The sequence below is a fragment of the Lates calcarifer genome, linkage group LG20, assembly GCF_001640805.2.
Source record: "Lates calcarifer isolate ASB-BC8 linkage group LG20, TLL_Latcal_v3, whole genome shotgun sequence".
NCBI classification, from domain to species: domain Eukaryota; kingdom Metazoa; phylum Chordata; class Actinopteri; family Centropomidae; genus Lates; species Lates calcarifer.
This window is the reverse complement of record NC_066852.1, coordinates 6513254-6532843: the sequence shown is the minus strand read 5'-3', so window position 1 is coordinate 6532843 and position 19590 is coordinate 6513254. Positions and strand designations below refer to the sequence as shown.

The 19590-nt window shown below is 40.0% G+C and overlaps 3 protein-coding genes across 4 annotated transcripts; all 3 read right to left on the bottom strand.

Annotated features, from left to right (window-relative positions):
* Positions 1-2861: 2861 nt before the first annotated feature.
* tmprss2 (transmembrane serine protease 2) lies at positions 2862-8945 on the bottom strand. 2 transcript variants are annotated; one of them, XM_018692633.2, is made up of 15 exons: positions 8865-8904; positions 7938-8179; positions 7505-7561; positions 7113-7296; positions 6234-6326; positions 6020-6136; positions 5781-5910; positions 5399-5515; positions 5193-5233; positions 4784-4955; positions 4475-4641; positions 4267-4362; positions 3869-4011; positions 3641-3793; positions 2862-3133 (listed from the first exon to the last, which is right to left on the bottom strand). In XM_018692633.2, exons 3-15 carry the CDS (start codon positions 7517-7519, stop codon positions 3125-3127), a joined length of 1437 nt encoding a protein of 478 aa, XP_018548149.1. In that variant the 5' UTR covers positions 7520-7561; positions 7938-8179; positions 8865-8904; the 3' UTR covers positions 2862-3124. The 2 variants fall into 2 exon arrangements, with proteins under 2 accessions (XP_018548149.1, XP_018548150.1); XM_018692634.2 differs by lacking the exon at positions 7938-8179 and having other exon boundaries at positions 8865-8945.
* Positions 8946-9840: 895 nt separating this feature from the next.
* Positions 9841-15577, bottom strand: acat1 (acetyl-CoA acetyltransferase 1). The gene is made up of 12 exons (XM_018692571.2): positions 15436-15577; positions 14762-14809; positions 14554-14671; positions 14238-14333; positions 13709-13809; positions 12962-13105; positions 12598-12748; positions 12395-12490; positions 12010-12123; positions 11622-11686; positions 11215-11372; positions 9841-10253 (listed from the first exon to the last, which is right to left on the bottom strand). Exons 1-12 carry the CDS (start codon positions 15484-15486, stop codon positions 10133-10135), a joined length of 1263 nt encoding a protein of 420 aa, XP_018548087.1. The 5' UTR covers positions 15487-15577; the 3' UTR covers positions 9841-10132.
* Positions 15578-15830: 253 nt separating this feature from the next.
* On the bottom strand, positions 15831-19349 carry mmp30 (matrix metallopeptidase 30). The gene is made up of 10 exons (XM_018690965.2): positions 19134-19349; positions 17991-18238; positions 17727-17875; positions 17525-17650; positions 17267-17428; positions 16957-17110; positions 16700-16830; positions 16452-16611; positions 16257-16360; positions 15831-16171 (listed from the first exon to the last, which is right to left on the bottom strand). Exons 1-10 carry the CDS (start codon positions 19239-19241, stop codon positions 16068-16070), a joined length of 1446 nt encoding a protein of 481 aa, XP_018546481.1. The 5' UTR covers positions 19242-19349; the 3' UTR covers positions 15831-16067.
* Positions 19350-19590: the final 241 nt, after the last annotated feature.

The following is a 19590-nucleotide window of genomic DNA, read 5'->3' as shown; positions in this document are numbered from 1 at the left end:
AAAGAGAAATTATGAGTGCATGTTGTTATGCAAGTTAGTTTCTTGCTTATTAGCTTTTACAATTACAGATATGAGTCCTTAGGATTTGACCAGTGCTTGTGTCATGAATTTTTAATTTGAGCAACATAAAACTATTTGAATAAGAAAGTGATTCATAATTTCTAACTCCGCTGTTTTAGAAACGTAAGCACAGAGAGTAGGTCAGGCTTGTCCAGTGTCAGCACAGTTCTGCTTAACAGATGTAAACCAAGTAGATAATATTTGTATCACTGCCTGCCAGTTTTTTTTTGTTTTTTTTTTTTGAAAAGGGGGTGGTTCTCAAAACATTTTGTTGATGTTGGCTAACTAAGGCTTGGTATAAGATGCATGATGTCTTCATATTTAGTCCATTAACTACCCAGGCTTGATCAAGACTCAATACCTTATAATAATACATTTACCTTGACCATTGACCACTGGGATAAAAAATGTCATATTTTCATAATTTAATCCTATTTGACTTTTGCGTTACATTCTGTCATAATTCTATCATCATTCAAGCATGTGAATTGTTGAGTTATAGCCAAAATCACAGTGACTTTAACCTTTGACCTTTGATCGCCATATTCTAATCAATTAATCACTGAAGTGAATGTTTGTGTCAAATTTGAAGAAACTCCCTTCAGGTGTTCCTGAGATACTGCATTTAGACAATGGGGTGGACAGCTGGACGGATAGACAGACAACCCAAAAACATAATGTCTACACCCATGGCTGTCTCCGGTGCAGGAGTATAAAAACATTATCCACTACAATTATATAGACATACATACCTTCATCCTGTAAATGCTCCAAGATTCCCCTCTGTCAGTGATGCTGATGTGAGTTCACCTCTTCTGGATGGACCACTGCTCTGCCCACTCTTTGTCCTGGCTGGTTAATTGCATATGTTTCTGGTGCAATGAATGATGACACAGGCTTAATTTTGTGCTCTTAAATTCTTCATCAGCAAAAATGTCTTTATTGAATGAAATTGTCTTTGTGTGACTTTAAAGGCCCTGCAGACCCATGGTCCACCTACAAAGCAGTTTTCACTTATTTGCTTGATTAAATCTCTTCTCGGGACAACAGAGGCATGTGCAACATGTGCTTGACTCAGTCTCTAGTTGTTCCTGATAAGGAGATAACCAACCTACAAACCTTTATCACAGCATATAGAGTAGTCATTGCAGATAGAGCTTGTTACTTAGCACATTTACAGAACAGTGTCTCTGTTCCAGTTAGGTGTCCCAGTAAGCCAAGGCAGTGGGTCTGCATGCACAACACCATGGCCTGGAAACACCGCAGTGAAAAAGAGCTACAATTAATGTTAACAGATACACCTGTGCTTTTACTACTGAGAGGACTCAAAATGTCTGCTCTGGTGACCTCACATAACTCCCAGCATAGCTCCAACTTCTCCCAGAGGTTAATGTATCTTAATATTTATCTAAAAAAAACTTACTACTTCACTCAGTATAACACTATAATTTATAGGTAAACAGACAAAATGTTGACAGCAGCTGTGGGGATGTTTGCTAGCTTGCTAACTTTCATAAGTTTGGAAAGAAAGTGCACACAGTAATGACAAAGCAACGAAAGTAAAGCAACATTTTTCTGACACAACAGATACAACTGTTAACAGCTGTACCAGCTCACCTGTTAATTGTGAAAATCATGTTTTCATTTGGCAACTTTATGCTTCTCCTCCCCAACGTTCATCCTCACAGTTTGATTACATGTGGCGCAGTAACGTGCCTCTGCTTATAAATCTGTGCTCCACACAACGACACTGACACCTGCTGGAGATTTACTAGTATTACACTATATACTCACAGAGATAAGCTTTTCTAAAGACACTGTCCAGGCATCCAAGTCTGCCAGCACGGCACTCCTATTTATGTTTCTCCACATAAACCTAGACAAAGGCCAGGGTGTTTTAAACTTCATCTGAGGACTGTTAAGGGCATTTTTATGAATTTAGAAATTTTGAAAACTTTGAAATCTCATGATCAAACAAATGGTGGAAAGACGGCAAAGCCTTCTCTGTTTTGATTCTGTGGGTACAAAGCATTCGCACTTTTCTGTTCTTTGTTGATAGGAGTGGAAGCTGATGTAGTTTTCTGCTGTTGTAGCCCAGCAACTTCAAGGTTGGTCATGTTGTATATATTTTGAGAAGCTTATCTGCTCACCACAGTTGTAATGAGTTATCTGAGTTACTCTAGCCTTTCTGTCAGTCTGGCAATTCTCCTCTAACCTCACTCATTGATAAGGCACTTCTGTTTACAGAACTGCCACTCACTGGATGTTTTTTTGTTTTTCACATCATTCTGAGTAAATTCTAGAGACTGTTGTGTGAGAAAATCCCAGGAGATCAGCAGTTTCAGAAAAACTCAAACCAGCCCGTCTGGCACCAACAATCATGTCATGGTCACAGTCACTGAGATCACATTTTTCCCCATTCTGATGTTTGATCTATCTCTCATGATTTTATGCACTGTACTGCTTCCACGTGACTGGCTGATTGGATAACTGCATCAGTAAGCAGGTGTACAGGTATTGCTACTAAAGTGTTCATTGAGTGTATGTAACAGGTCTAGGCTGGTGACCATGCTGATCCCCCTCAAGCATAGCCTTCTGTACTGTGCCAACAGGTGGAGGAACTAAGGTGGGGGTTAGCCTCTTGCAAGGGGAGCTATGGTATGTGTTGCAGCTTTGTTGAGTAGTGTGCCATGAGTTCTGTAGTAAGAGTCAAATTAACTGCCTGAAGCAGTAGCCAGTAGCCAGATGACAGCAACGCAAATGTGTTCTCCGACATTTGTCACACAATGTCAAACTGAAACTGTTTGTGGCAAAATTTGTTTTATTACAACAAAATAGCTTGATTTTGTTCACATACAAACATTCAGCTGTAGTAGTAACAGATGTAGAAAAATAATGAAATGATACATCAGTGATATTTGTACAATCTTTGTTAGTTTTTTTGTAGTCATCAGTAAGTTCCAGTGGTGTCTTGGATTCAAAGTGCAAAGTGTATGATAAAGTAAGTAAGTAAGTACCATGGATTAATAGATGAGGTCTGTCTTCATGTTCGTTGACATTTCCATCATTCATTCTGTTAGGATGAAAAACAACATTAGAATTAGATGTCTGGTGCAAGGATAGCAACTGATGTCTTACTAATCTATCAACTTAAAATTACTTAAAATTAAAATTACTACACATCACTCATGCATATTAGACTCACATAGTTTCCTAAAGCATTCTCCCGGTTTACCATACCAGAGCCAAAATATAACCACACTGTGGACTCGAATTCAACACAAGGACTCTGGTGTCATGTTGCTTTGCTTGAACACATTTGTGCTCTCAAGTCTTCATGCTGCCTTCTATCGGCCAAAAATGATCTAAGTTCATGCAGCTTGAACTTTTAAGCATCTGACAACGGGGGACCTACAGTAACTGCAAGAAACTTAAGACATTGACATATCTATCAACAGTATAAGAGAACCAGAATGTACAGTATGTGTAAAATTCTGATCACACTTGTACAGAATAGCTATCATTCACTAAAGCTCAGTTAATCAGAGGTATAGATCTCTATAGCAGTAATATACTGTACCTGCATTTGTCCATATATCCAGTCAATAAAGTAGGTTACATTGCCATAGACTCCTGGCTTGTTCCTCCAAGCACATCCAATTCCCCAGCTAGTGTCCCCTGCCAGCCACCATACATTTGCCTTCTTGACCACCAGGGGTCCTCCACTGTCACCCTGCAGAGAAATTAATACCTCAGGTTACTGTGCGTGTGTGTGTCAGTGAGACAGAGAGAACAGATTCTGACTAACCTGACATGTGTCGACTCCTCCCTGCAGTTTGCCGGCACAGATCATGGTCTGAGTAACTGCTCCATTTAACACCTCAGGCCTGTTACAGGTCTCCCTGCTGTAAATGGTCACCTGGGCCTGATTTAGTTTGTCAGGGGATGGTCCTGGGAAAAATTAATGATTGTACACCAGCAATAAGCTCAACCAAGCATTACAGAGCAATGTTCCCTTACTTCTGCTTAGTTTAAACCTTTAAAGCAGGTGACCCCTGAAAGTTTTGAACAAATAATCTACAAGAAGGATTGAAAAGTAAGCATTCAGAGACAGATTTGTTTGCAGGAATCTAAATCAACATGGAAGTCATTCTCTGTTTCACTGTGTATGGAAAGCTGGACATATTCATTTTGCACTGGGCTCACCAGATGAGCGCAAGGCTCCCCATCCTGTGATCCAGGCTTGATGCTCAGAAGAGAGGTTCACGTCAACGTTGGGGAGACACACTGGCCTCACTGTTGCTGAGGGATAAACAACCATGTGTTGTCACTATCAATACAGAAGTCAACTGACAGGTCACATCATTAGCCGATGTGATGACATATGATTTTTTTTTTTTTTATATATACTTACTTGTAAAGGTCAGAGGTGTGTCAAGCTTTAGTAGGGCAATATCATTGTCACTAGTTTCTCTGTTATATTTGTCATGACTGATGATTTTCTGAACAGTTTTGCCATAGCTCATTTTCACCAAGCTCACGTCACCAGAGTATACCCTCCATTGTTGAGGATTGGAGAACCTGCCATGGAAAACAGAGTGATGTGAAATAGGTAATAGATTCTCTTCCTGAATATTTATAAAAAATACATTAAAAACCAAACGTAAACAAACAAGGCAAATGGCATGAAGGATCATTAACAGTGTAAAGACTAGAAGCTCACTCTTGGAAGCAGTGTGCAGCAGACAGGATCCAGTAAGGGCTGATAATGGAGCCTCCACAAACGTGTCCAATACCAACAATCTGAAGACTGACTTGCCACGGCCAGGCTCCATTTACAGCCGCTGTACCACCTACAATACGAGTACTGGGGGCTGCTGAACTCCGTCCACATTCTGAAGATGGAGGAAAATGGTTTAATCCAACTCATTATTTCATGGGTCAAAGAAAAAAAATCTTTAATTCAGGTAAAGTTAAAGTTCTGTTGTCTTGGACATTTGGTCCCCTTATCCACTGAATGTCCCACAGGCTGGCTGACTAAATCTAGCTGTCCAAACAGCTTTGTACATGTCACATGACTTCATACGTATTTCAGCTTCGCAGTTATGTCCAGTTAAAACTGTAGAACTTACCAATACAATGAAGTGTGACGGCTCTGGCTGAGCAACTTTGGCTGAAAACAGGAGGATGACAAAAACTGATATTAAAGACTGCAATTCTAAATATTCAGATATATTCAACTTTTATATAGTTCCACATTACCAGGAGAGAAACCAGACTGACTCAGCTCACAAACTAATTTCATCATTGGTCCCCTGTACTGGGTATAAAACCTTACCTGTGAGTGAGCTGTGACTGCATATGTGAGTCATGGTTACTCCCAGACTTCAGCTTCATGTATCCTTCGGAGGCCAAAGAACCTGCACTGGTTTGTCTGTAGGTCACGTAATCCTGCCTGTGGGACGGACACCAGGGTAAACATGTGATCAGTGAGGTACGACAAACATACAATACTCAGCTGGATTTGGACCTTCAAACAAAGTTTAGATGTCAGCCAGTCATGTGATCCTACGTTATACAGTAGGATGTGATAGAGGTGCCGACGATATAGCTGTGAAGAATCTGTATGTATTCTACAATCTTAAGCAATTAATCAAATATGTGTTGTAAAAATATTTTAGTTTAGCATCAATGTGAACAGTGGTGAAGAAGACAATCACCTCATGTAGCCCATCTGCTCACACACAGCTCTCCCATAGCTGTTGTCCCAGTTCTCTGCACATACAGGCATCCACGTCTGGCTGTCTGATGAATAACTCTGCAGTATGAAGTTGGTCCCATAAAGGCGAACTGTGAAGCAAGAGAACAGTGCGGTTCATGGACATAATGCTCAAAAACCATAAAGACTAGTTCAGTATGTATGTGTGGAAGATTGGGGTATTGATTTTGAATATCTTACAGCACTGAGATTCATCCTCTCCATGTGAACAGTCCCTGACACCATCACACCACTGTGAGGGACTCAGACACTTCCCACCGCTTCTACATGATTTTCCCAGTAAACACTGGTAATACACTATGAAACACATTTAAAGAGATGGTCATTTCACACAAAAAAATCCTGTAATGACAAAAAACATTTTAGGCAGCTACAGATCTTCAGCTGAACTTACAGAAGTACCAGAGCAAGAGGCTGATCACCGCCAGGATAAGAAGCACACACAGAGATAGACACAGGATAGATTTCCAGTGACATTTCTTTATTCCTGTAAGGCAAGATAAAATCCAGTCATTGAGATTTACATACCAGCAATTCACACCCTTCAAAATTTACATAGAACCACATATGTAAATGACTTGGGAGATACTGCACCACAGACATGACAAAACAAATGAATTGTTGTTCTCAGCTACTGCAGAAAAGTCAGAGTGAAGCCACGTCCTGCTGCATTATTTCTGTTACAGCAATGCTTATTTAGTATTGTTAGAAACAGAATTTTCTGTATTTCTGCTTCAAAACTGTGAGCTGCACCAATTCAATACTTGACACATTAGGGAGGGGGAGTGCATTGAAATGTTTTACACTGGGAGGGCCTTGCTTTAAAAAAAACAAAGTGGAGCATAAGTCTCCAGCTGTCTTTAATACCCTAATAATTTTCATACAGCCCACTGATGCAATCATAAAGCATTTGCATGGCTATAACGAGGAAAAAAACAGTTTTCCATGAATTATCAGGATTTATCTAGAGGTGACAAAACAAGAAGTAGTAGTGTATAAGAGTAGCACAACTAAATAAGGGTCATATAGATTATAAACTCACTCTTATGCTAGCACAAAGCAAATCTAACCATTTTTTTTAAATTAATCATATCACAGCAAGTAAGACTATATTAAAGCCTGTGTGTTTTACTTCCTTTATTTCTAAAAGGAAGAGTGTGTTATATCTTCTTTAAAAACTTCCACAGTCTTGCTTTGTGAGACAAACTGTCTGTTTAAAGTCATAGGAGTGTATATTTGTCTTGAGACTAACTGGAAGTCAGAATGACTGTACCTTTCTTTTGTTCCGTATTATGTGCTGTTCCAGGTGTTGAGGTGTGGTGGGTGTTGATGGTGCTGGCAACATAGCTGGGGGTCTCTTGTGGGAGGGAAGGGTATACCCTGGGCTGTGAGCTGTATGGAGGGGGTCTTTGTTCGTCATGCTGGAACCCTACATTATCATAGATGGGACCATTTGCCTACAGGTAAAGAGAAAGAAGTTAAGCTTGCTGTAGTTGACAATGACAGAGAATTAAGCTTTATTCAGAAAAAAACATCACTTTTATGTTCACAAGTGTGATGTGAAAACAGAGAGACCATGTAAAGATTTCATTATTAAAAAGAGAACTTAACAGTGTATATAAAAACATTTTAAAGTGTTGCCTTTAACTGTGAAACTGAGCTTACCTGATTATTATTCATACTGAAACCAGTCAAACTGCCAGGGGTGTGAGACTGTCACACCTAGAAAATAAAATTACCATTATATTGTTATACAGTTCTGCTACTATTAGCACTGCTCATAAATATGTACAAATACATGTATCATGTGGCCAAATTACAACATTCATTAAATCAATATTCGTAGAACAGTTAAAAACATTGATTGAGCAACTTGTCCATTTAAATGTCAGGTCACAAGAAACATAAACAACATAGAAAACTGCCTTACTACATTAACACTTAACAGAAATACAGTTATTCCCCAAACACCAAGAGTTTCCAATTTTTTAACAACTGTTTACATTCCTAAATACAGTATCAAAAAAGCTCTCACATTTTCTAAGTAGGCCAACTTCTTTAGAATTTACACATTTATTCTCACTAGATTCCTACTCACCTTGAAATTCCCACAAATTCTTTCAGTGCTCTGTTTCTGTCTGTCCTTCCACTCCCTTTCCCCCTCTCTGTCCTGTGTACACTCCATTCCTTCATGTAATCAACAGCCATGACCACACCTCTTCCCAGTGTGTGCACAAGGCAGCCTGTTGCTTTATCTACCACTTCAAAATGACATGGGTAAAGAGCAGGTATTGATGAAGGCCAGCACTGATACTCATTAGCTTCTCTTCACAGCCAGGCCTTAGGATAAGGTGAATAAAGCAAAAACAATGAGCACAGGAGTGTCTCCATCCAGCACTGGACATCCATTGCTATTTGATATCATTGGAAAAGTCTAATTTAGAAACTCAGTTCAACAGTGTGATATACATATAATGTTAATTACAGGCATTACAGTTCTGTGTATCTTATTTTGTAAATTAATGGTATAACTTTGTGTACTAGTGATGTTCCCTAGCAAACCATTAGCTCAGTAATATTCATTTCATACAGCCGTTTGTGCAGTTGAAAATATTTCTTGGCTACATATCTGAGCAGCAAATATCTGCACACAAGCAACGTTTCAAACTCTCATTGTACTTAATGAAACTGCAGACATTCAGCAACAGACATGCACTAGTTTCTGCTTGCTGTGACTCAATCTGCTCCTCCGACCTAAACCTTTTGCCTAAAATGTATAGAAATGTGAAAGTGAAACCGACTGCCAGTTTCTTAAAGTTCTCAACAAGTTCAACATACTGTTTTCCAGTAGCCAGAGCTGCCAGCCCAGTGAGGACCGCAGTGTGACTGAGAGTGGGAGCGAGAGGAGTCAACAGGGAGCAAGCAGTCACCGCTTGTTTCACCTACAGCCACTTTTCAAACAGAGTCTTACAGGATAAAAAAAGACTTTTGTCAAGTGAACAGGCATAATAGATGTCGTTCTTACATTATGCATGCTATTGTCCATCCTTCTAAAGAGAAGCGTCACCCAGCTGCGTTTACTCAGTAACAAATGGGAAAGTTGCCTAACAAATAATGATGGCTAAATGACTTTCAGACCCTGTTAATATTTAACTCTGTGTTTCACTGTGTTAACCAGCAGGAAAAGGATGGAATGAAAGATGAGAGTCATCCAAAAAGAGAGTGTGAGGTACATAATGTCCTACTGAGTGACAACAGCTCAACCTTACTTCTAACATACTGCACTTAAGAGTACGTGGGAGATAGTGTTGGATTGTAAGAAATAAACATTCAACTCCTGTATCAACATGAAATAACTTTTGCATCACTGAAGATATCTGAGTTATTGTATAGATACTGAATTGAATTATACAGACATGTTTCAGCTCATCAGCCTATGAGCTGCCAAACTGCCTACAAAATGACTTCACATTTGAGTCAACAAAACCGAACATTAGAACCTTCATGGTGCCAGGGTTTTATTTAAGGTATGTTAGATTACTCTGTATTGATTTTGGCTCAGTGTACCTGATAAACTGATAACTGAAAATAGCCCTTCATCACCCTCCCTCAGCCATTGTGGTACCTGTCCTAACATATTTTTAACAGTTGTTTTACGTTCACCTCTGAAACTGCTTTCTTTCTGAGATACTGCTGTTGAGCTGCATAAATTTAGCTAAACATACATAAAACTTCAACTTCAAACATTCCACTCTGACATGTTACTGTGTGAAGTGCAACTTGGAATACACTTATTACAGGGCAATGGCGGCATCTAGTGGCCAACTTGAAAGTGACAGTGCCAACTGTAGTCAATCAGTGTAATCAAATTTTAGATTATGCATAAAAATGTGAAAACCAAAGCAATATAGCGGCTGTGAAACTTAAAATCATTGATGTTCAAACCTTAAGTAACCTTCCACCTCATAGTCAGTCCATAAAGATGACTAACACAAGAGTGGTTTCATAAAAACTACAGTATTTATTCAACCATTTCATACAGAGTTAAATATTAATACATTTTTTGCACAAGGTGTTTTGTCAAACAAAGGAGTGTTTTCAACATTGGAGTCATGATGTCATGTGAGTCGAGTCCTACTTTGCTGTTTGATTAAGGCCACTGGCATTAAAGTTGTAACAGATGAATTCTTCACAGTAAAAGGGAGCTTACAGTGTTTGAACTCTTGGAACCAAAAAGAAGTCAACACACATTTTAATGAGTATCAGGGAGAGAAAAGTTCCCCATCAAGTTTCCTACAGCTTTTGGATCAGAATAGATGAAGCTCCACCACCTCCGTTGCAGATGCCTGCCAGTCCGTACTGACCTGACTTCAGATTGTGCACCATGTGACCCACAATTCTCGCTCCAGACATCCTGACAATGGAAAGAGAAACAAAGTATTGGTATATTTTGCTTTTACCCTCAGGCTGATGACTCAGTTGTGTTTGCGTTCACAGCCAGTTCTTTAAAATGCTCTCTTCTAGAATGCTGCTGTTGAGCACAAAGTAGAGTGCACCAGATGAGATACATTATGACAGATACTTTATTATCTCTGTAGTTTTGTTTGGAACTAATAAAAGCTGTATAAAGAGCTTTTGTGAAGCAGTTATGAAAGTAATGTATGAAAGAATTAGAACCACTTCATCAGTAGCAGACATGGGTTTTGATCTCCACTGTCCCTCACTTTCTAATTCCTCCTTCAGTCCATAAAATTGTCAGACTTCAGCTTTTCAGGTGAGCTGAATCAAAAGAGGAAAGTGAGTCAAAGGTTTCCTGTTATGGCAACCCAAGGGCAAATAGCTGTGTGAAAACATATAGCCCATAGCAGAGTTTATTCATGACCTGTTTACAGAACGAAAGAGCTGTGCAAAGAAATACAAACAAACCCACTCATTTAGTCATGTTTCGCAAAACTAATAAAGTAACTAGTTCAAAGGTTAAAACAGCTGATAGCTGCAGCAGTAAAACCCTCAATGTCTTTTAAGTGATTTGATGTTTATGATGTTATGGGTTAAGTTTGAATATGGGCCTACATTATTTTATTTTTTTTATCATTTGTCTGAGCTGCGTCATTACTTGAATCTGATCCTTTTGCCTCCTACGCTACTGGATCAGATTCAAAAATACTACAACAAAAATCTGTCCACATTAAGGAAGATGTAAGACAAAAGGAAGGAGAATAGGATATTTTTAGAAAACAGGACACTCCTTGTTCCTCATCTTAAGTCAATTATTCCTGGAATAGCTAAGTGGTAGTGTTGCTATTTTCTCTTTACTCTAAATTACATCCCTCAAAAATAATTAGCATCCAGTCTGTATCATGTCAGCTGCTTACCCAATTGGATGTCCCAGGGACACAGCTCCTCCATTGACATTGACTTTTGCAGGGTCAATGTCCAACATCTTGATATTGGCCAGGACGACCACACTGAAGGCCTCATTGATCTCCCACATGGTGATATCATCCTTCTTCAACCCTGCTGCATCCAGCACCTGACACATGTTCACACATGATGTTAGGATGTTCTAAAACTGATTTTGTCATTTTAGTAAAATTACTCTCACTTCTTTGGACTCAACAGTATAGAATTCTGATATACTTCACTGTTGTAGCAGTATAGAGCATTTCCAGGTCCACTGGCATTTTCTATTTCCAAACTTGATTAAATTAGAAAAGTATAATAGCACCCTGAGGACAGCTCAAAAAAAAATAAAAGCACCAGATTACATCCTCCTACTCACCTTTGGTACAGCATATGCAGGAGCAATGGGGAAATCAATGGGGGCAACTGCAGCATCAGCAAAAGCTGTGTGGAAAAACAAAAACCATGATGCTGTGATAACCTGACTAAAATACAAGTGGTAACAGGAAACAAATACCAGTTTTAGAAGTATGCTTTATTTTTATACTTCTGCAACATACTAAAAAATGCAACACAACACTATGTTTCATCTAGGAGACCTACCATGTGTTCCAACCTCAGTTTAAGTTAAGCTCTGCAAACATGGCTGTGTGTGTGTGTGTGTGTGTGTGTGTGTGTGTGTGTGTGTGTGTGTGTGTGTGTGGTGTGTGTGTGTGTGTGTGTGTGTGTGTGTGTGTGTTATGTGTGTGTGCGTGCGTAAAGCTTACAGACAACCCTTGCCAGTGGAGTGACGTTCAGTCTCTTTGCAGCATCTGCTGTCATTAAAACGAGAGCAGCAGCTCCATCGTTCAGCGTACTGGCATTGGCTGCCGTCACTGTGCCTACAAAGCAAGTACACCAATCAGAAGAAAAACATGCAACGAAAAATAAAAATTCTTTGAGGAAGGATTCTGACATCTGCTGTTTCAGAATGTTTGCCACATTATTTATCCATCTCTATATCAATATATATCTAACATTAGCTCTGTACTCTGGAGCAGAAAATTACATTTCATTGCATTTTGCGGAAGCAGAATGTCTACATGTGTATGCCAAGCACTCCACATGTGGCTTGATGTAGGAAAGAAAGCTTAATGACAGCTACATATTTACCATTCTCTTTCTGGAACACTGCCTTCAGTTTAGGGACTTTGCTGAAGTCAACCCTCCTCCACTCCTCGTCCTCACTCACAACCACATCAGGTTTGCCTGTAAAAATCATAGCAACAACAGAGAAGCGTTGATGTGGAAATGGCCAATGTTACAGCATGACCCAAGAGAAACTTGTGGAAGTACAATACGTTTGCCAACTTTACCTCTCTGGGGAATGCTGACTGGTACAATCTCCTTGGCCAACACTCCAGATTCACATGCTGCTTTGCTGCGGCTGTATGAGCCGATGGCGTAGGCATCCTGTTCCTCCCTGGTGATTTTGCAGTTTTTGGCTGTGTTCTCTGCACAATTTCCCTGTTAAAGACAGCAGGGCAAAAGCAATGGCAAATATATCTAATCTAATTAAATTATAAATTCACCTCATGTTATGACAAATGATTGGGACACAGAAAAATTCACTCTGCCATACTGTAGGGTGCATCTTTACATCACCAGTAATACTGTACGTCCAATTACTGAAGCAAGATGGAATTTTAGACCTGAATTTAACATAAGGCTGATAGTTACCATGTGGAATTTATTGTAGACATCAGTGAGTCCATCCTTCACGATGAGGTCTTCCATCCTCACTCCTCCGTAGGCTGGAGTCTCTCTGGCCATCACATAAGGTACGTTGGACATGCTCTCCATGCCTCCTGCCACCATCACATCCTAAAGTCACACAGATAAAGTAACGTCAACGTCAGGCCCCTTTACACACTGCGATTATGGGCTGTCTGAGACCTAAGCTGACAGTCATGACAGAAACATAGTAAAATCTGTGGTGGTCAATCCAAAACAGTAGTCCTACATAGCTCTGTGAGACACTAATGGTGAACCATGATTTTATTAGAGCCAGTCTCACTCAGTGTAAAACACAGTAAACTTAAATGATTGTTGCTGTTCTCTAAAGGCACAGCCACAGTCTCCTGTCAATTGTCTTATAATGCCACTCTAATTCCTGTGGTCTGTATACTGCAGCTATGCAAAGTCTGTGGTGACTTATGAGATTTTCAGTTTATGGTAAACGAAGCTTCAGTTTTGGTCACAATGAAGTCTCATTATCTCACTTGGGATCAGATTTGTTTTTATAATCTACATCATTGAAAAACAACTTCATGGCATGAGATGCAATGTGTGAGAGGAATGTGAAATGTATATTTTATTTTTTTCAGACAGACCTCACAAGAGTCACGACTTTCATATGCAAATTGCATTTACTGCAAGCAGCTTTGATCAAGAGGCAAGCTACAGTGCATTTCATGCCAATGCTACCTGGTGTCCACACATTAGACTCTGGGCTGCCATCATGATGGACTTCATCCCAGAGGCACAGACTTTGTTGATGGTTGTTGCTGGAGTGCCGAGGGTCAAGCCTGGAGATACCGTCAAAATTTTGCAAAAATTAATACATGAAAGCAGTTTTTTCTCACTATTTTTCTCATGCTATTGTTACACAGTGAACTGTTATGTGTGATAAAAACAGAATTATCAATTAGCAATCAGGTTTCTAACATATTTTCTCATTCGTTTTCAACATTCCCATGACTTCTAACATCAATAATGATATAAAGAGTTCCACTGCAGAAGCTTGGAGATGTATGTGTGATCTGTGGCTTTCAAATTAGGAATGTATACAGAAACAGGATCGACTAGCTGCTAAGAGTTAACCTTATAGTGGAGAGACATGGCAGTCCTGGTTTTGTGTCCACCTTTGCCAAGTCAGCACATGTGTAGGTGGTCAATATTTTGATGAAATGCCAGTGTTATGAAGATGGTTAAAAATATATAAGTGTGGCCACACCTGCACCAAGCAAGGCTTGTCTTGTGGGGGCCTGTCCTTCTCCTGCCTGAAGCACATTGCCCATATAGACCTCCTTCACTTCTTCAGGAGTGATTCCTAAACACAAGAAGCGATAAGTCAATTCATTAAGTATATACATAACCATTGTCTATTGATGCAGCAATCCACCCACTCGTGAAACTGTGAGTCTGAGAAGACCTATTTATAATATTTTCATATTTTACACATATACAAGGAAGTCTGGTAAAAACGGATGAAGTCACTATGCAAAGAGTGAGGATAATACTTCTATTTCAAGCTAACCATCTGAACATACCTGCTTTGTCTATGGCTCCTTTGATGGCAATGGAGCCCAGTTTGGTGGCTGGTACTGCTGCCAGGGAGCCTTTGAAGGAGCCCATTGGAGTGCGGACTGCGCTGACAATGACGACTTCCTAAAACCAACCATTACAAGTGTGAATTAAAGTGTTCAAACCGAGCATGTAGCTGTGATGCGAGCTTGTAATTCCAGTTAGTGTACTTACATTGAGAGAGGGGCGAGATGTGTAGGTTCTTGACAGGTACTTGTGAGCCTGCAGTGTCAGGATAACGACATGGACAGTTCAACTTCCATTCATGATAAAGTATCTACATCTACAGCAGTTAGTCCAGACAGGCTTATTGTTCAATCTGAGACTCTTCTATATCATGTTTGGGCCAAATGAACGAAGTTTCAGACCAAGCGAGACAGCTGTTAGCATAAAACATATGTTAGCAATGCTAAGAATAAAGGCAGACAGAAGCAGGGAACGTTAGCTTAAAGCCGCAACAGGAGGTAGAAAGCTGTTTTAGCTAGGTGTCAAAAAGACTCTTTTCTAGCTTTTGATATTTTCAGTTAGCTAGCTGTACTGTTGTTATTGCCATTGTTAGCTTTTTTTTTTATCGTTGAGAGGCATACATTGCTGTTACGCCGTGTACAAAAAAAGGAACCAGCGACATGATTTAAGGTCTCTAAAACACTCTGAACCACCTGCTGCAGTTATCAGGTGTTTTCAAGCTGTTTATATCACTATGCTCAAGGACAGACACAGGCTTAGCTCCTTTCATTAAACCACGGCCTTGTGTTTACACACAGCCAAACAGCTGCTACGACAACATTCCTCTGCAATATAACAATATAAAAGACAAAGTGATTATTATTTTACACACCCACACTTACCAGACGTTTGCAGATTCGAGCGTGCATGGTTAAAAGTCCACTGGATGACATTTTGGACTGAGAAACCGACTGTGACTCACACACTTGGACACACTTCACCTTCAGCCACGCAGCGGAGGGATAAATACATCAGCCAATCACAGTAAGAGGTGTGTTCCCCCGACGTCAAGGTGGGCTGGGCGTTATGGTCGTTGTAGTTCTCTACATTTATCTTCAAAATAAATCTTATGTAGTGGTAGAGGGTGGTAGTAATATCTCCTATATTATAACACGTTTTCATTAAATCCTGGGTTGAAACACACAAACACAAACATTGCCACACTACAGTTGCCCGATTCTAGTACATCCTAATTTATATTACACACTCAGTCATGATGAAGAAACACTTCTGAAGCTTGATTAAATTGTGTTTATTTGATGCATGTCCAAGAGAAACTATTAGCTACATAACAAGCTTTTATTGGCAACATAATTATACAATTTCATATTGTATTTCTTTTTCAAATAATGTATTTCCTTGCAGATTGCTAGTGAAAAGCTGCAATAAGCTACTCAGGATGGGTTCAGGGGATAGAACTTTGCCTTGCTGCATGATTATAGCTGTGTTTGTATGTGTGTGTGTTATTGTTTCTTTAGTTACAATCCATCCATCTGTAGTTTAACAGAGTGCGAAGAGCTCTTCTTCGGGGGTAGTCATACTCTGTCTGTCTGGATCCATAGGAAAAGTACAGGTAACCTGAAAAGGAGAGTGCATCAATGATATCTTTCCAAACCGCAACATAACGCTACAGCAGAGAGACTGTCCTTTCACTGTTACCTACCCTTGTTCTCAAAAGCAGCATCCACTCTGAAGCCAATCCCAGGGAGATTTCTGTGTGTGAATTTGGGGTACCCGACATCCATTCTGCCCCCCCTCTCATTGTAGCTATGAGAAATATGGGGAATGTAAATCAATACATGGCTTCTCTCTATGTTAGGATGCAGACTATATGTTTATGGCTATTCACATTACCAACCTCCAGTATCTGTTGCCCACAAAGAGGAGAGTTCTGCTTGTGAATGACACATGGACAGCAGCATCTACCTTGGTGACAAACAGAGGGAAGCCAAAGTCGCTGAGAGGTTTGGGATAACCAGGTAGGACAGTGTTTCCTCTGATCCCCCAGTAATGATCCCCTGTGACATGAAAAGGTGCAAAATTACTACTGCATGCTCCAAACTGGTACCAGCATTTATTTTAATGAATTACTAGTTAATTTTGTACCTTCAAAGAAAATTACAGTATCAGTTTTCTTATACTCATAAGCAGCATCAACTTTGCTGATTCCAGGCCAGACAGACTGAATTCTCTTCATGGTGATTCCGTCCCAGGAGCTGCTCCTCTTCCAGAAATATCTGACAAAGAAACACAAAATTCCATTATAAGCCAACATTTAACTTTGAAAATAACAGCTTTCCAGAGTTGCATGTTTATGTGAAACCTGAATGACTGAATCAAAAACTAGTGCATATATATCTCACCCATTTTTAAAGAAGTAAAGATTTCTCTGAATGGAGGTTACTGCATCAAACATCAGGATTCGGCTGCACCTGTCTGGTGTGGGCTCAGGATCTGACTCAGGTGTAGGTTGTGGGTCAGGTTTAGTCGTTGGTTGACCTGATGTTGCTCTGATTCCTTTAAGGAAAAAATAATAATGAAGAAATAGCACTGGTAAAGAATAATGGAAATGAGAAGAATAGTTTGTCAGCACTTTCATGAAAAGTGCTGTTTCTGGAATATCATGACCCCTTAAGTTGCAGAAATCAGCCTGTGAATGATCTGGGCTCTCACCGTAGATTGCTTGTACTCCCTGCCTGTCGTCGTCCGGCAGCTTGTATCCCTCTGTGTTCACATATTGGTAGTTGGGATACATCAGAGCTGTCTGGACCTGAGAGTGGGCCAGTCCCAGTGCATGGCCAAACTCATGGGCTGCCACTAAGAACAGGTTGGCTCCTGTATATACATGCTGGTAAAGTTACTGTAGGTACTTAATCAGCTATAAGATCATATCATCTCAATTCAATAACAACATTTCTTTATTGTCAGCACCTGTTGAGGTCAGAGTCCAGTTTTCATCTTCATCAAAGTGGGTGTCACCTCCGTGGCCTTCTCCAGGAGAGAACGCATGGGCCAGGACTCCATTCTGCCCATCAAACGGAGCAAAATCTCCATGGTCTGGTTTTGAGAGAAGAGGAGTCAAGTTACCACTAGATCAAACATTTTCTCAAAGGCACTAAAGATACTGCATTACCTCGAGTCCTGAATGTGATCATCATGTCAGCAGTGCCACTGTGAATCTGCTTGAAATCCAGAGGAACGACATCACTGTAGAGTTTCAGAGCCTTGGCTAGGGTGGCATCCACAGCACTTTGACTCAAGTCTGGTGTGTAGTCAGTTATCCTACAGCAGTGTGAGAGTGAAAATGATTTTCAGCTATGTGTTTGCTTTATGTTTGGGTGAACTGTATGCAGGGACCTGTTGACCTTTGATCTGACCCAAAGATCTTGTGTAGTACCTGTATGTGATCACAGTCTTGCCCCACTTTGGTCGACCCTCAAAGTGACTATAACTGCTCACGTCTGTGAAACCACAACGGGGGCGACCCATCACTTCCATGGTGTTGGAATCCAACTGCCCCGTCACTTCAAGGCCAAAATACTCCTGCATTTTTCTGAGAGTGTCTTCAAAGGAGTCTAGAGAGCTGCGCCAGACACTGTTGGGGGGACTGACGCCCACATCAGAGAAAAACTGAGACAGATAGTCCTGAACAAAGAAAACAGAAATAACCACTGCTTATATGCAGATAAAACAGCATTTTGAGAAAATTGAGAATATAGCAGGAAGAACTGCAAGTTTACACTTAGAAGAACTACAGGGAAGTTCCAACTCCTCAGCAAGAAAACTAACTCTGTTCTCTGTGCCCTGCTGTTGCGTGCAAACTTACTGTGTGGTTGCTCATGGCATAATGGAAAAAAGCCAGTTGCTGACTGCTTTGAGTTTGTTATGCTCCAAAGTAAACAAGAACACTACACTCACTCTGACCACCAGTGACCATATGTGTCACCTAATCCACCCTAAAATCTCAAGGAGTACAGTGAATTGTAACTTTAGACAAGTTTATATTCCCAGTTTTCTAATGCACTTTAAGTGCTGACACTCGCATTACTACATTTCCAGCATATTTGAAGCTATACTTACAAAAATACAATTAGAAATAAAAATGCTATGTAGAAATGCCTCTAGTTGTTTGTATTACAAATTGTTCATCATGTAAAACATTTCTGTCAGCCTTCTACAAGCAAAACCACTGGAATAATCAGGGTCGAAGTGATGTGTGGCATGGGTTGGCATACACTGATTTTCAAACTACAGCTGCCAGGGTATTTTTCTTCTCTGGAGAAAACCATGATACTTGTTATTATCTGTCAAACCAGTTTTATTACCATAAAGCTGAATGTTTATCAGGACTTTAATTGGAGTTTAATATTTCTAAAAATGGAAAGTACATTTTTGCTTTTCATGTAACAAAATTAAAAAAGACTGAAACTTTGACAAGATTGAAAAGGATAGATCATACAGAATCACAGAGGAAAACTGAATGTTCTTCTCTCCCTGATATCACCAGGTTAAATAACACAAACAGACAACTCATGTTTACCTGGGCTTTTGTGAGCTCCTGTTGGCTGGGTGAAGTGGTGGGCACAGCTCCACAGAGTGCTACAACCATCACTATCATCACAGCTCTAATGGCTAGTTCACCTTCCATGATTCCTTCTTCTGCTGCAGAGAAGAAATAACTCCAGGTAATTTACTTATTCCCCCTCTCAGGCTCTGCTCAGGTACAGAGTGGGAATGCACTAAGGATTTCCTGAAACAGCCAATTTCAGTGTTTTGGATGCAAGACCAAAGATGCATGATGGGGCAATAAAGCATTCCTGCAAGTGTCTGAACAAGCCCATTAGACATGGAGGGTGGAAGAGTTAAGATGAGGACAAGTTAAAGTACCTTGGGCCTGTGTAAACATGATGTTGATCAGAAATTGCATAACCATTAATAAGACTTTAGTGTTTTGTTTTCAGTTTTCAGTTAACAAGAGATGTTTTTGTGTTTTCTTG

What these genes read in the sequence shown, in the direction of transcription:
- mmp30 (XM_018690965.2), bottom strand. Translation starts at nt 19,241, where the DNA reads ATGGAAGGTGAACTAGCCATTAGAGCTGTGATGATAGTGATGGTTGTA. An exon ending in CTGGACTCTGACCTCAACAG is followed by an intron (nt 17,429 to 17,524) that starts GTGCTGACAATA and finishes ATGTATATACAG; the next exon opens with GAGCCAACCTGTTCTTAGTG. An exon ending in TACTGTAATTTTCTTTGAAG is followed by an intron (nt 16,612 to 16,699) that starts GTACAAAATTAA and finishes TTCATGTCACAG; the next exon opens with GGGATCATTACTGGGGGATC.
- acat1 (XM_018692571.2), bottom strand. Translation starts at nt 15,486, where the DNA reads ATGTCATCCAGTGGACTTTTAACCATGCACGCTCGAATCTGCAAACGT. An exon ending in CTCGAATCTGCAAACGTCTG is followed by an intron (nt 14,810 to 15,435) that starts GTAAGTGTGGGT and finishes CTGACACTGCAG; the next exon opens with GCTCACAAGTACCTGTCAAG. An exon ending in TCCACTGGCAAGGGTTGTCT is followed by an intron (nt 11,687 to 12,009) that starts GTAAGCTTTACG and finishes TTTTCCACACAG; the next exon opens with CTTTTGCTGATGCTGCAGTT.
- tmprss2 (XM_018692634.2), bottom strand. An exon ending in CACACCTCTGACCTTTACAA is followed by an intron (nt 4,363 to 4,474) that starts GTAAGTATATAT and finishes TTTATCCCTCAG; the next exon opens with CAACAGTGAGGCCAGTGTGT. An exon ending in GAGGAGTCGACACATGTCAG is followed by an intron (nt 3,794 to 3,868) that starts GTTAGTCAGAAT and finishes ATTTCTCTGCAG; the next exon opens with GGTGACAGTGGAGGACCCCT.